At 60.2% G+C, this 12,342-nt stretch overlaps 2 protein-coding genes across 7 annotated transcripts in view; one reads left to right on the top strand and one right to left on the bottom strand.

The window, feature by feature from the left end:
• The window catches only part of MED24 (mediator complex subunit 24), a 30,814-nt gene extending 27,769 nt beyond the window's left edge, over positions 1-3,045 (top strand). For all 6 annotated transcript variants that reach the window (XM_036034417.1, XM_036034415.1, XM_028519295.2 and 3 more), the window contains 6 exons: positions 103-284; positions 460-550; positions 842-941; positions 1,879-1,959; positions 2,290-2,438; positions 2,605-3,045. In XM_036034417.1, the coding sequence (XP_035890310.1) occupies positions 103-284; positions 460-550; positions 842-941; positions 1,879-1,959; positions 2,290-2,438; positions 2,605-2,721 (720 nt within the window). In that variant the 3' untranslated portion in view covers positions 2,722-3,045. The remainder of the gene's footprint in view (positions 1-102; positions 285-459; positions 551-841; positions 942-1,878; positions 1,960-2,289; positions 2,439-2,604) is intronic.
• A 1,597-nt stretch (positions 3,046-4,642) lies between these two features.
• On the bottom strand, positions 4,643-6,941 carry CSF3 (colony stimulating factor 3). The gene is made up of 5 exons (XM_028521435.2): positions 6,846-6,941; positions 6,534-6,688; positions 6,070-6,177; positions 5,790-5,936; positions 4,643-5,412 (listed from the first exon to the last, which is right to left on the bottom strand). Exons 1-5 carry the CDS (start codon positions 6,856-6,858, stop codon positions 5,248-5,250), a joined length of 588 nt encoding a protein of 195 aa, XP_028377236.1. The 5' UTR covers positions 6,859-6,941; the 3' UTR covers positions 4,643-5,247.
• Between the last annotated feature and the right edge of the window lie 5,401 nt (positions 6,942-12,342).

The following is a 12,342-nucleotide window of genomic DNA, read 5'->3' as shown; positions in this document are numbered from 1 at the left end:
TGGGCTCCCTGCGCCCCTCCCCAGGGAGCCACCTGGAGCTGCAGGGCGTCAGAGCCCCAGACCAGGCCTCAGCGCCTGAATGCCCCGCCCCCGCCCGCTCAGGAGCTGCTGAAGGAGACGCGCAAGGAGCACACGCTGCGGGCCGTGGAGCTGCTCTACTCCATCTTCTCCCTGGACATGCAGCAGGTGGCGCTGGTGCTGCTGGGCCACATCCTGCCTGGGCTGCTCACCGACTCCTCCAAGTGGCACAGCCTCATGGATCCCCCCGGCACCGCTCTCGCCAAGTAGGAGTCTGCAGAGCCTCAGGTCCCCGAGCCCTGAGTCAGGCGCCCTTCCCCGGGCCCCCCGGGGCCCAGGCCGTGGGGAGGAACTGCCAGGTGGGGCCCAATCACCAAGCGCACGGAACCCCCCCTTTGGGGTCCCCCTGATTTCACCTCTTTTCCTGGAACCCTCTGCCAGGCTGGCCGTCTGGTGTGCCCTGAGCTCCTATTCTTCCCACAAGGGGCAGGCGTCCTCCCGCCAAAAGAAGAGACACCGTGAAGACATCGAGGTAGGGGACTCCTCCGCTCGCTTGTTCACGTCTAGCAGACGTTCCCGAGCCTCTTCTGGCTGGGAGGCGTCCTCCTGGGCCAAGGCAGGCAGACACAACCCCTGCCCGGGGCAGCCTGGTGGCCGCACGTCTGCAGCGGTGAGCGTGAGCGGCTCGTACCGGGATTGTCGGAGGGGTGAAGGCGCCCCCCTGGGGACGCTGACCAGGGCCTGTGGGGCCTGGCCGTCTCCCACTCTGATGACCTGAGCTCCAGACCTCCTGCCCGGTAACAGTGAGTTTCCCGCCCCCCAGGATTACATCAGCCTCTTCCCCTTGGACGACATGCAGCCCTCAAAGCTGATGCGGCTCCTGAGCTCCAACGAGGAGGATGCCACCATCCTGTCCAGTCCCAGTGAGTGTGTGAGGAGGGGCTGGGCGGCCCCTTCCCTTTCGGGGAAGTCGCTCCTGCCTGGACTGCTCTGCACCGGTCCCCAGCGGCGGGCTTCTCCGCAGGCTGGTCAGGGAGGGTGGGCCGGTGGGCCCCGTTTTGTCCCCTGTGGGCTGCTGCTCTGCCTGCAGCCCCGCTTTTCCCGGGGACCAGGAGCTGCTGAAGGTCTCTTCTGAGGGTTAAAGTCAGCCCAGGTGCAGTCCTAGGGGCACGGTGCTGCCCTTCCCCTCCCCTTACCACAAGGTGGAAGGAATGACATGCTCCCCGAGTGAGTTCACCGTCCTGGGCACAGTCTGCACCGTTGACTCACCCGCTCTGACCTTCCTTCCCCCGAGGCAGGCCCCGAGGTGTGGCGCAGGCCTGGGCCGGGACTTGGGGCTGCTCCCCTCTCTTCCTGTCTGGAGGGCACCCCTCCCCCCCAGCCTGCCCCAGACGTCGTTACCTCTCCCTGCCAAGGGCTCCTGCGGCATTGAAGTTTTCCTGTTTCTAGAGATTTCTCCTGAGCCCGGAAATTTCTTTTAGGGACTAGGGAACCAGCTCTGCGCGTGGGCAGGGGACAGATGCTGGGTCCGCCACCTATAAACCCAGTGACCGTTGGCTAGTTACCTGGCACGTCCGAACCTTGGTTTCTTTGTCTGTGAAATGGGGGCGTGAGGGTTAAGCAGCCTAGTCCCTGTCTGCACAGCTCCCAGATGGGCGCCCGGTGCCCGGCGATGCTCACCGATGCGCTCTTCCGTCTCATCTCCTTACGGGGATCCCTGCACTTGGGCCCTCTGGGACTCTGGCTCCCGGGACCTCCTCGGGGTGGGCCCTGCACACCTGGAGGGGGAGGGCTTCCCCGGGGAAGGAGGTTTGGACCAGGTAGGCCTTCCCCACTGTGTCCCCTCCATTCACCCCACAGCCGACCGGTCCATGAGCAGCTCCTTGTCGGCCTCCCAGCTCCACACGGTCAACATGCGGGACCCACTGAACCGCGTCCTGGGTGAGTCCCCCCACCCCGCTCCTGGAACAGGGCTCAGCCCCCGTCAGCTGGAGGGGGGCCTCTTGGTGCCCCCGCCCCCGCTGCCGCATTCCTCCACCTGTCCCCGTCTCCCCGGCTTGCTGGGGCCTCCCCCAAGGAATGTACAGTCTCTTCTGACTCGCCCCCAATTTTCCTTTTATGTTTCCTTTTTGTCACCCCCACTTTGGGGGGCACTCTTAGCACTGCTTTCTCTTGCCTTCTCAGCCCCTCCTCCTCCCAGAGTCTGACCTGTTCCCATGACCTCCTTTCTCATGGAGCCCTTCCTGTTCCGCCCCGCCCCGCCCCGCACAGCCAACCTGTTCCTGCTCATCTCCTCCATCCTGGGCTCGCGGACCGCCGGCCCGCACACGCAGTTCGTGCAGTGGTTCATGGAGGAGTGCGTGGACTGCCTGGAGCAGGGCAGCCGCGGCAGCATCCTGCAGTTCATGCCCTTCACCACCGTGAGTGCCGCCTGCCGTCCGGGGCGGGGGCTGGCCCGCCTTGCAGCTCATGGGGGTCCAGTGGCGAGTCCTCAGGGTGGGGTGGGGCCTCCTTCCTCCCAAGACGCCGTGCCCTCCACAAGGTAGCCTCAGTGCTCAGCTGTCTGTCTGTCTCTGTCTGTGGCAGGTGTCAGAACTGGTGAAGGTGTCGGCCATGTCCAGCCCCAAGGTGGTATTGGCCATCACGGACCTCAGCCTGCCTCTGGGCCGCCAGGTGGCTGCCAAAGCCATCGCCGCCCTCTGAGGGGCCCCGATGGGAGGGCCCCGGCCCCGGGTTCCTCGAAAGGAGCAGTGGGGACAGATGAGGCATTGTTGCTCACACCCATGATGTAAGAGCCCTTGTTAGTCTCCAGGTCCTTCTCCGGTCCCTGGCTGCTGGCCGTTAGGATGTCTCCCCACTCCTCCTGTTGTAACTTCCTCTCCCGCTGCCACTGCCTGAATAGCGGGAGCAGCCTGGTCCCTCAGCTCAGGCCGGCGTCAGCACGCCACCGTCCTCCTGGCACCCCGAGGAGCTGCATGGGTGCGGAGCGTGTATATGTGTGTATATGTACATTAAAAGTTTTTTCATTACGCAAGAGGGAAGTCCACCTCAGCTCACTTGTTAATAAAGGTCCTCGTGGACTCCTTTGTAAGTGGTGTTGGGGCCTCTGTGACGGCTGGGAACGGGGTCTTCTGCTTGCAGCCCCCTTTGCTGCTGTGGCCCTGGGCCAGGCTCCTCCTGGGCTGGAGGCGGGAGGGGCAGTGTGTGGAGAGGGGCTGGCCTCGCCCGCCCGTGCTGGTGCACTCAGTTGGGTGGAGGGGGGGCAGTGGGAGCAGCTTCCCTCCCTCGGACTCACGCTGGGGGGCAGTGAGTCACCGCTGGCCTGCTGCCTACGCCCATCCCAAAGTCAGACTCACGCTGCAAAGTGTGAGGTTTTGGCTAAAGGGCCCGCTGGCGCTGGGGGAGCGTGTCCTGTCTGATGCTCCCAGCCCAGCCCAGCCCCACCCAGTCTGATGAGCCTGAGTCCATCTGCCCCAGGAGGACACTGGTGGAGTGCGTGGCAGGGGCTCTGTCCCACCCCCACGGCCTGCTCCACACATCCCCACGCCCCGCTTTCTCGGGGCTGACCCGAGAGGGCGAAAGACCCTGGGCCACACAGCTGGGAGGTCCGGCCTGGCTGGGCCAGACCCTGCTTTCCAAGGAGCCTCGTGCAGTGGGGACCTGGGAAGTGATGAGAGTGGGGAAGCCTAGGGAGGGGGAGCTGGGGACTCCTTGGCTGTCTGGACTGCCCCGGGTCTGGCGGAGGCACCGTGAGCTGAGCGCATGGAGGCACACCCCAGGCCTGTGGTGGGAAGCAGCCCCTCCATCTCGGGGTCTCCCCGACCCGCGCTGTGAGCTCAGCCTGTTCAGCCCCAGCTGAGACAGGCTGGCTGGCACGAGGCCACTCCCTGCCGGTCCGAGGCAGAGCCTGGAATTCGAGTTCCGGCTCCAGTTGTTGCCTGGACTCGGCTTCCTCATCTGCACGAGTCACATCTAAATTCCGCCTTTGTGGGCACTGGTGAGCCCGGGTGGGCTGCAATTCACGGGAGACCCCAGACTCACCAGCCTGCTCGGACACGCACCGCATCTGGGCTGTCACGGCTCTCGCCCAGCCCCACACCCTGCTGTCCCCGCACCAGTGTCCCACGCGCCTCCTGTCTCCCCGGCCCGCACCAGTGTCCCACGCACCTCCTGTCTCCCTGGCCTGTGAGGGTGGGACCACGCCCACCCAGTGCACTGCAGTGTCCCGAGCACCAGCCCAGCGTCTGTGCAGAGTAGGAGCCAGATCAACAGGGGCGGAGGAGTGCGCCCTTGCTCCCCGCACCTCCTCTCCCCGCCTTTGGCCCTTGACCGCCATTCACCTCCCTGCCCCCCAACACCTGGCCAGGCACCCGCTGGACTCAAGAAGGAGGAAAGACATGTGCTGGAGGCAAATACTTTATTAACATGGAGTTTGGCTACAATAGAAAGTGGGGGCGAGGCAGAGAGTGAGCGACTGAGCTTCCCTCACACACCCACTACATAATCCCCCCTCAGCTCTTCCCACCCACATTCCCCGCCCCCACCCACACGCAGACTGACTCCCTCTGCCCAGCCCTGCAAGGAGTCAGAGTGCTGACCCTGTGGGGCGGGGCGGGAGGCACAGTGCATCCAGAAAAAGAAGAGATACCCCACGGGTGTCAAAATGTGCCCCCCCAAATATTGAGAAAAATTAGTGTTCCCAACGATTTTTCTGTGGGACTCCAGGGTCTCGCCTCCCAGCTCTGGCTGCCTGTGCTGGGCTGCAGGCCCGTGGGGGGCAGGGGCACGTGAGGGGAAGCAAGGCCCGGCCAAGCTGGCAGTCACAGGCCCAGCTGCGGCCAGAGCTGGGGCGGGTGCGAGGACCCAGCCTGGGAACACTGCTGTTTAAATATTAAACAGACTGTCTCATCTCCCACTCGGGAGATTTCCAGATGCTGCCAAGGGCCCCACGTTGGGGGCCCTCGGGGTTGGGGGTTCACTGCAGCTCTTCCAGTGCCCACCATGGTTGTAGGAACTAATACTTGGTATTTACCTATCCACCTCCCCGTCCAGAGGACAGGAAGACAGGGGCTTTCTCTCTGCCACGGCAGGAGAGTGACGCCGGGAGGTGGAGGGACGGACCCAGGAGTCTGGGATTCCTTTCCACTCTTCCCTGTCTTTAAATATTAGGTTTAAATAAACATAAATATTAAATAGAGATAAATAATTGGATGCCGAGTCCTAGGATGCTCAGGACTCGGCAAGGTGGCGCAGGGCGCGGTAGGCCACCTCCAGGAAGCTCTGCAGGTTGGCGGCCACGAGGACCCCCCCTGCCCGGCGCTGGAAGGCCGAGGTGAAGATGGGTGAGGGGCCCGGGGTGGCCTGCAGCGCAGGGGCCATGCTCAGGTCTTCCATCTGCGGAGGAAAGACAGGATCCGCAATGAGGCCCCGCCCAGTGGGCGTGGTCACCACAGGAGAGGCAATGCAAAGGGCTGATGAGCTGTGGAAGGTCACGTGGTGGGCGTGGTTGCGGTGGTTAACAGCGGAACCGGGACCTGAACCCAGGTGTGTTTCAAGGTCCAGTGATCCAGCTCCTGCCCTCAACTAGGGGGAGTGTGGGAGGGCCAGCAGCAGGAGGGTCCTGGGATGGGTGGTAGCTCCCTAATGCAGCCCGACACCCAGTGCTCCCACTAACCCCTAAAGAACTTGCAGGACCCCCTAGGCTTCCAGCATGACCTGTAGGGGCCAGCTTGGGCCGGACCCTTAATGGGCCTCTCCCACTCCAGGCTCACCTGCTGCCGGATGTTGGTGGCAAAGTCCGTGATGTCCAGCTGCAGCGTGTCCAAGGTGGGTGCCACCTCGGGGGAGATTCCTGCCAGGGCCTGCAGGAGGCCCTGGTAGAGGGAGAAGCCATCGTGCAGCTGTTTCAGGCAGCCCGTCTGGGGGAGAGGGAGCAGGAGAGTCAGGGGGTGCTGCCTGTGACGCGCCCCTCCGGCCTCAGCTGGGAGCCTGGGGGTGAGGGGTGAGTCCCCCCAGATGATCCCTCCGTGTCCCTCCCCGCCACTCACTCACCAGCTGCAGGGCCTGGCTGGAGCAGCTGCTCAGGGGAGCCTGCGGGATGCCCAGGAAGTGCCTGAGCAGCACCAGCTCCTCAGGGTGGCACAGCTTGTGGGTGTCACACTGCGGACGAGAAGGATGCTGAGTGCCGGGGACACGACAGGGCCAGCCCGTCCTCCCCATCTCTCTGGGGTCTGCCCCCACCTCCGGGTCCTGCCAGGCCCCTCAGCCCCATTCCCTCCCAGCACTGTCCCCCAGAGGTTCTCTTCCCTCAGCTTCTCCCCAGCCTTTCAGGGCTCCTCTGCTCCTCACCTGCCTTCTTCCATCCCCCCGTGCCTCCCCTCTCCCACGCTCCTTCCTGATGACTCCTCCACACTGCCCTTCTCCCTCAGCGCTCCCTTCTGGGTCCTCTTTCCTCCGCACCCTCTCAGCAGCATCCCTGCCCCCTCCCTGCCTTTCTGCCAGCCCCTGTCACTCACCAGCCTCTCCTGCACGACCACAACATCAGCCTGGACCTTCCTCACTTGCTCCAAGCACTTGAGCAGGAAGCTCTGGGGCAGGTTGCTGGCAGGGCGCAGGGGAGTGGCTTCTTGCACAGCCCAAAGTGCACTGTACCAGAGCAGCAGCTGCAGGGCTGGGAACAGACCGGGGGGCTCAGGAGACATGCTCTCTGCTCCCACCTGTGTCCCGTTCTGGGGGGCTTAGGGACCCCTAGCTACTTGACCACTCTAGCTTCCATCCCATGCCCTGGGCGGGCAGCCAGCTCCTGGGTCCTGGGCAGGGACACTCACCCATCAGCTTCATGGGGCTCTCTGGTTAGCAGGCTCAGCAGGGTCTGGGTAGGTCTGCAGGCTCGGGGTTCTGTCAGGGGCCAGCTCTGCAGGGCCTTTATACATAAGCCCATGGAGGCCCCGGGAGGAAATTACCTGGTACTGAGACTAAGGCTTAGTAATAACTTCCTAGGATTTATGCAAATTTGTTGTCCAGGACAATTCGGGGGGAGCGGGTTGAGACAAAAAGCTGTTTGCGAAAGTTTTGTGAAATTGTGGAATCTCTGATTCTTCTTTGACGTCGTGTCCCCCTCAAACTCTCTTCCTCCCCTTAGCCCCACCCAGGCCTGATTTGCCCCAGGGTGTTTGAACGGAACCTCAGAACAAAGGCTGAGCCGCTGATAACAGCCTTGGAGGCTGGAGCCGGGTCAGATGGCTTGGGGAGGAGAGGCAGACCTCCAGGCAGCCAGCCCTCCATCCCTTGGCAGAGCTGTGGGGCAGCTCCCTTCGCCCCTTTCCCTGGGGGTGATCAAGCCACCTGCCGCCTGCCCCCCAATTCTGAGACAGAAGAAGCTAGTTGCCCCCATTCCTACTCCCCAGACTCTCAGGAGGCTGTCTCCCCGAGTCCTCTGCTGAAGGGCCAGGGGCTCGGGATGGGGACATTAGGGTCTTGCCTCCTACCCCCGCCCCACGCTTGGGTGGCGATCATCCCAGACTCCTGTCCAGAAGTGGTTAGCTGGGAACTCCCCAATCCCCTCTGTGACTCATCCCCTTAAGCCCCTGGAATCCTGGCAGAGACCAGAGGAAACCGGATGTCTGTCGAGTGAAGCAAGGCCCTTGGGGGCTCTTGGTTCACCTGCCCTTGCCCTTGCTCCTCCTCGCACAACCCCCCTCCCCAGACAGTGTCCCTGGCCGTGGGGTTGGGCGCTTGGACACGCAGCTGCCCAGGCCAGGTTCACTGCCAGCCAGCGTGTGCGTGCTGCCCTGAGGGGAAGAAGATCTGGGGGTGGCGAAGAAGAAGAAACTGCCCTGGCTTGGGACCTTACACCATGCCCCCCGGCCTGGGACCCTGCCACCATGCCGTGTGGGCACTGGAAGAAGCCTGGGAGTCTGTTCCAACCCTGGGACTGGGCCAGGGAGGGGAGTGCCTTGTCCAGGGTCAAAGGTCACAGAGCCAGAATTACACCCCCGGCCTCTGCCTGGGGCCAGAGAGCTTTCCACAGGCCGTGTGCCGGGCCCAGAGTGCTCTGACCAATCACACCCAAGGCTGTCATTTTCTGCCCTGTTTACTCTGGACCGCGCCGGGGAACAGAGGCATCTTTACTTAAGAGGGTGTGGCGCTTTGGGAGGGCCCATCTCTGGGGCAGGGGTGCCCCCTGGTGGTCATGGCTGGTAGGGTCTCCACCTGCTGATCTTCCCATCCTGCCTCTGGTCCCCTGTCCTGCCTGCAGGAGGAGGCACTGGCCACCCCTGCCCCCTCCACTTTCAGGCAAAATGCCTACGTTGCCACCTTGCACTGATGGAACCCAGCTTTGGCCCACCACAGGGCTGGGGTTAACAACGGGGGAGCCAGGAGACCCACATGAACAAACATGCCCCTGAAAACCCCCAGAGAACTCAGCCTGCCGTAGACGTTGTGCCGAGCGAGCAATCTCTACGTTATCAAATGCCCTCCTTTTAATAAGCCTATGAGGAGGGGGCTAGAACCATTTCCCCTTTTACAGGAGACAGATCTGACCTCAGAAAACTTAAGTGACTTGCCAAGCAGCAGAACCCAGGTCTGCCCTGGGCCAAAGCCGTGAAGTCTTAACTGTGGACTCTCTTAACCCGTGTCTGGCCTCCCTCGCTCCTGACTAGGTCGGGCTGGCTCTTCACCTGCAATCCAAGTGTGTCGGATGTCCGGTTCATAAAAACATGTTAATTCTAACCCAGGTAGCCAGAATGGCAAAAGGAGTCGACACCATATTTGAAGAAAATGGGCTGTTTCGCTGGGGTAGAGAAGCAGGGGATCATCGCGTGGTCTCAAGGGCTGGGAGGGGGACAGGGAGTAGAGACCCCAGCCGGCCAGTTTTCAGCTCACCGGGAGGAGAGAGCGTGCTAACGGTCTGAGACAAGGAGGGAGTAGCTGCTTCCTCGAGGGGCTGCCGTCCCAGGAAGTGTCCGGCACCCGTCCCGCAGGGAGAAAATCTGAATGTTAGCTGGAATTCTATGCCAGGCACCTTCTGGGACACATTTGTCATTTCATTCTGTTCAGCCAAGCAGTGGGGCGTGGATTATTCTTGTTACAGACAAGGGGTGACCTCAGCGGAGCGAGGGGCCTTGCCCAAGGTCACAGTCGGCGGCGGCAGAGCCGCTGTGGCTGCCACTCCATGACCCTCCTGTTCAGGCAGCTGTACTTCCAGGAAGACGGCTCAGTCCGGACTCCTGCCCAGCTCAGGGGAGGGGGGGGAGAGCGAGATCTTGTCATGGTCCACGACGCACACAGGCCGAGCTGGGCCAAGGGTCTGGCTCCAGAGACCTCCAGTTGGCAGCTCTGAGAGGCTTTCCCAGGTATTTCTCAATGTCCAGCGCTGGTCAGCAACTTCCCCTCACATTTCCTGTTTGCATCTGGCACTGGGCTCGGAGCATCTTTGTGCAGACGCTGGAGTAACATTTTTGTTGCGAACTTGGCCAGTGGGCCAAGATATGTACATCCTGAGTTAAGAATGGGTTTTCCATTTTGAAGTGGTTGGGAAAAGAATCAAAAGAATATTTCGTAACATGGAAATCACATGAAATTCAAATCCCAGGGTTCCCAAATAATTAGTTGACATATTGTTTATAGTCATTTTTAAGAGGGACGGAAGTGAGTAATTGGGACAGACCATATTGTTGATGGGAGAGACCTGGTTCTCCTTGCTGATGCCTGTGAAGAATCACAGGTCAGCAAATCTGTTAGCATGCCATCAGAGTCCATTAGTGATCCGTCCCCACGGAGGAGAACGGGCCTAGCTAAGGTGAGGGGGTGAAAGGCATAGGTTCAGGGCAAAGCAGGGTGGCGAAAGTAAGGGCCGTCCTAGGCTGGGGTGGCAAGCCCCGGGGTGGCCTGAGGCCGGGTAGCCAGAGAGTGAGTTCTTTGTTCTGAGGACTTATACAGATGGCTGGCTGGGAGTAAAAAAGTTACATAGTGATTGACAGGTAAAGGTGGTGCCAGCTTTCCCAGTGCGGGGAGGACATTACAGCCCCAACTTAGGTATGTGTGGGGGGTGTGTTAGCCCAAATCCTTATTTTGCTCCAGACCCCATTTGTTCATCTTCTTGTAAAACAGATATGTGACAGGAGGCAGTTAATTAAAGTCGGGGCAATTACCCGTAAGTATTTATGGGCTCTTCTTTGGGCAATTACATAGAATTTCACGGGCTCCCTCCTTCCCTGCTACCACGGTGTTCCTTGTGGTGCTGGAACACCTGGCTCAGGGCTGCTGAGTCAGTGGGTGAGGCTCGCCTCCCTCCCCCTCGCTGCCTTGGTTTACTATTCGTGCTACCTAAGTGCAAAATGTAATTTCTGGCCCCTAGGGTGCTGGCTGCTGGTTAGTAACAGCGGCACAGTCTCGGAGTCCTCCCTATGCTGTCTCCCGCCTCCATGCGGTTCACAAGCCTAGAAAACGTGCTTTCTGGCCCTTTAAGTAAGTTTGCAAACTGTGGGCATGTGCGCAAGGAGACATGCAGAGATACCCTCTGCAGCGTGGCTTGTAAATGGGGGCCGCCCACTGATGGGAACGGCTAAATGAACTGTGGTCCCTTCATACCCCATACGCCTCCCGCCACCCGCTGGCTGACACTCCATGAGGAAGGGAGTTCGTGTTATCCCACTGTATTTTCAGTGTCTGGGACAGTGCTGGGCTCGGGTGTCAAGATAAGACCTGGAACCCAATGATGAGCAAAAAGCAAGTTACAGTCCTGCGATACATCACTTACAGAGAGTTAAAGACGCAAAACGTGATTATAGTCTGTAGTAAAAGTGTAAACACATAGACGGGAAGGCCACCCACTGAATTCATCTGAACGGCTGGCTGCCTCTGGGGAAGGAAGGGAAGGGCCTGGGAAATGAATGAGACAGGTCTCCGAACCACCTGTGATATTTTCTCATCATTTAGTTGCTCGTGCTATTACAGTTGCCCCAACTTTGCGCCCTTGGTTCCCCCCTCCACCGTCACTCCCTCCAGTGACCCACCCCTCCTTTGTTCATGTCCGTGGGTCATGTGTATAAGTTGTTTGGCTACTCCATTTCCTAGACTTGCTCTTAACATTCCCCTGTCTATTCTGTAACTACCAATTTGTACTTGTTTTTTTTTTCTTTTTCTTTACATCAATGTGTGAGAGACACATCAACCGGTTGCCTCTCGCAAGCCCCCAGCCGGGCACTTGGGCCACGACACAGGTTTGTGCCCTGACTGGGAATTGAACCGGCGTTCCAGAGCGATCTGCAGGTGGCGACTGCTTGTGCCGGGCCTGGGGCCACTCAAGGGGAGGGTCAGGGGCCGGGCTCAGCTGTTGCTTGTTAGAGCGGATTTCGGAAGGTCTGAAGCCTGCGCCTAGCCCAGCCCTTCGTGTGGAAAAGCCTCTGTTACCAGCTTGGGTGGGCCCATAAGTTGGGTGGGGTGGGCCCTTCGGTGATCGTCAGGGTGGGGCTTACCCTGTGAGCCAGGTTGATGGAGCCTGAGCTATGGTGCCACCGCACTGTGGCTCTGTGACAGGGAGGGTTCAGGAAAGGGACAATGGCCACTGTCTGCAGATCTGTCTGGGAGGGAGCTGTCCCCTAGCTCTCTCACCCTGATGCCAGACACTTCCGTTCCTCCCTGGGTGCCACTGGCGCCCCTGCAGCTGACGCCTCGGTGCTGGACCTCTGACGGGGTGAGTCTGAGTAAGTTGGTGTGTGGTGGGAGGCCCTTTAAGAGGAGATGCCTGAGAATCCTACGGCAGCTTCTGCCAACACAATCCCCACTGGTCTTTCCAGCCATTAGTCATGGGGACTTCTCTTCCTGGCACTGGAGCCCTGGGCTGGGTCGTCTAGTGTGGGGCTGGGATTCCTTGCTCCCGAGACAGTGAGATGGCCCTATTGTTTGTACCACCCACCACATGGGGGTTCGGGACCTGCTGCTTCCGTGTTTCCATGTCTCCGCCCCTCCGCCCCACGTGGATGGATGTGGTTTGATTCCTTAGTTGTCTGACTTCCATTCAGCTCCATTTCCTGACGGTTCTGAGGGATGGTTGTTCTATCATTTAGTTGTGACTTTGCCGTGGTTGTGCGAGGAGGCGAGCTGTGTGTACCTACGCCTCCATCCTCCATCTGTAATATTCCTTCCTGGATTAACACTTTGACCCGATAATAAAATGTTAACACTTACGAAACTCGGGTGGAAAGTACACGGGCATCTGTCGTGTTGTTGTTTGTAGTTCTCTGTAGCGGTCTCGTTTAAAAAACAAAACTGGAAGATGGAGGACACCACGAGCTCTCCAGGCATAAAAATGACACTGTC

Source organism: Phyllostomus discolor, chromosome 8, assembly GCF_004126475.2.
Source record: "Phyllostomus discolor isolate MPI-MPIP mPhyDis1 chromosome 8, mPhyDis1.pri.v3, whole genome shotgun sequence".
Taxonomy (NCBI): Eukaryota; Metazoa; Chordata; class Mammalia; order Chiroptera; family Phyllostomidae; genus Phyllostomus; species Phyllostomus discolor.
The sequence above is the reverse complement of the archived record's forward strand: the minus strand, read 5'-3'. Positions and strand labels throughout refer to the sequence as shown.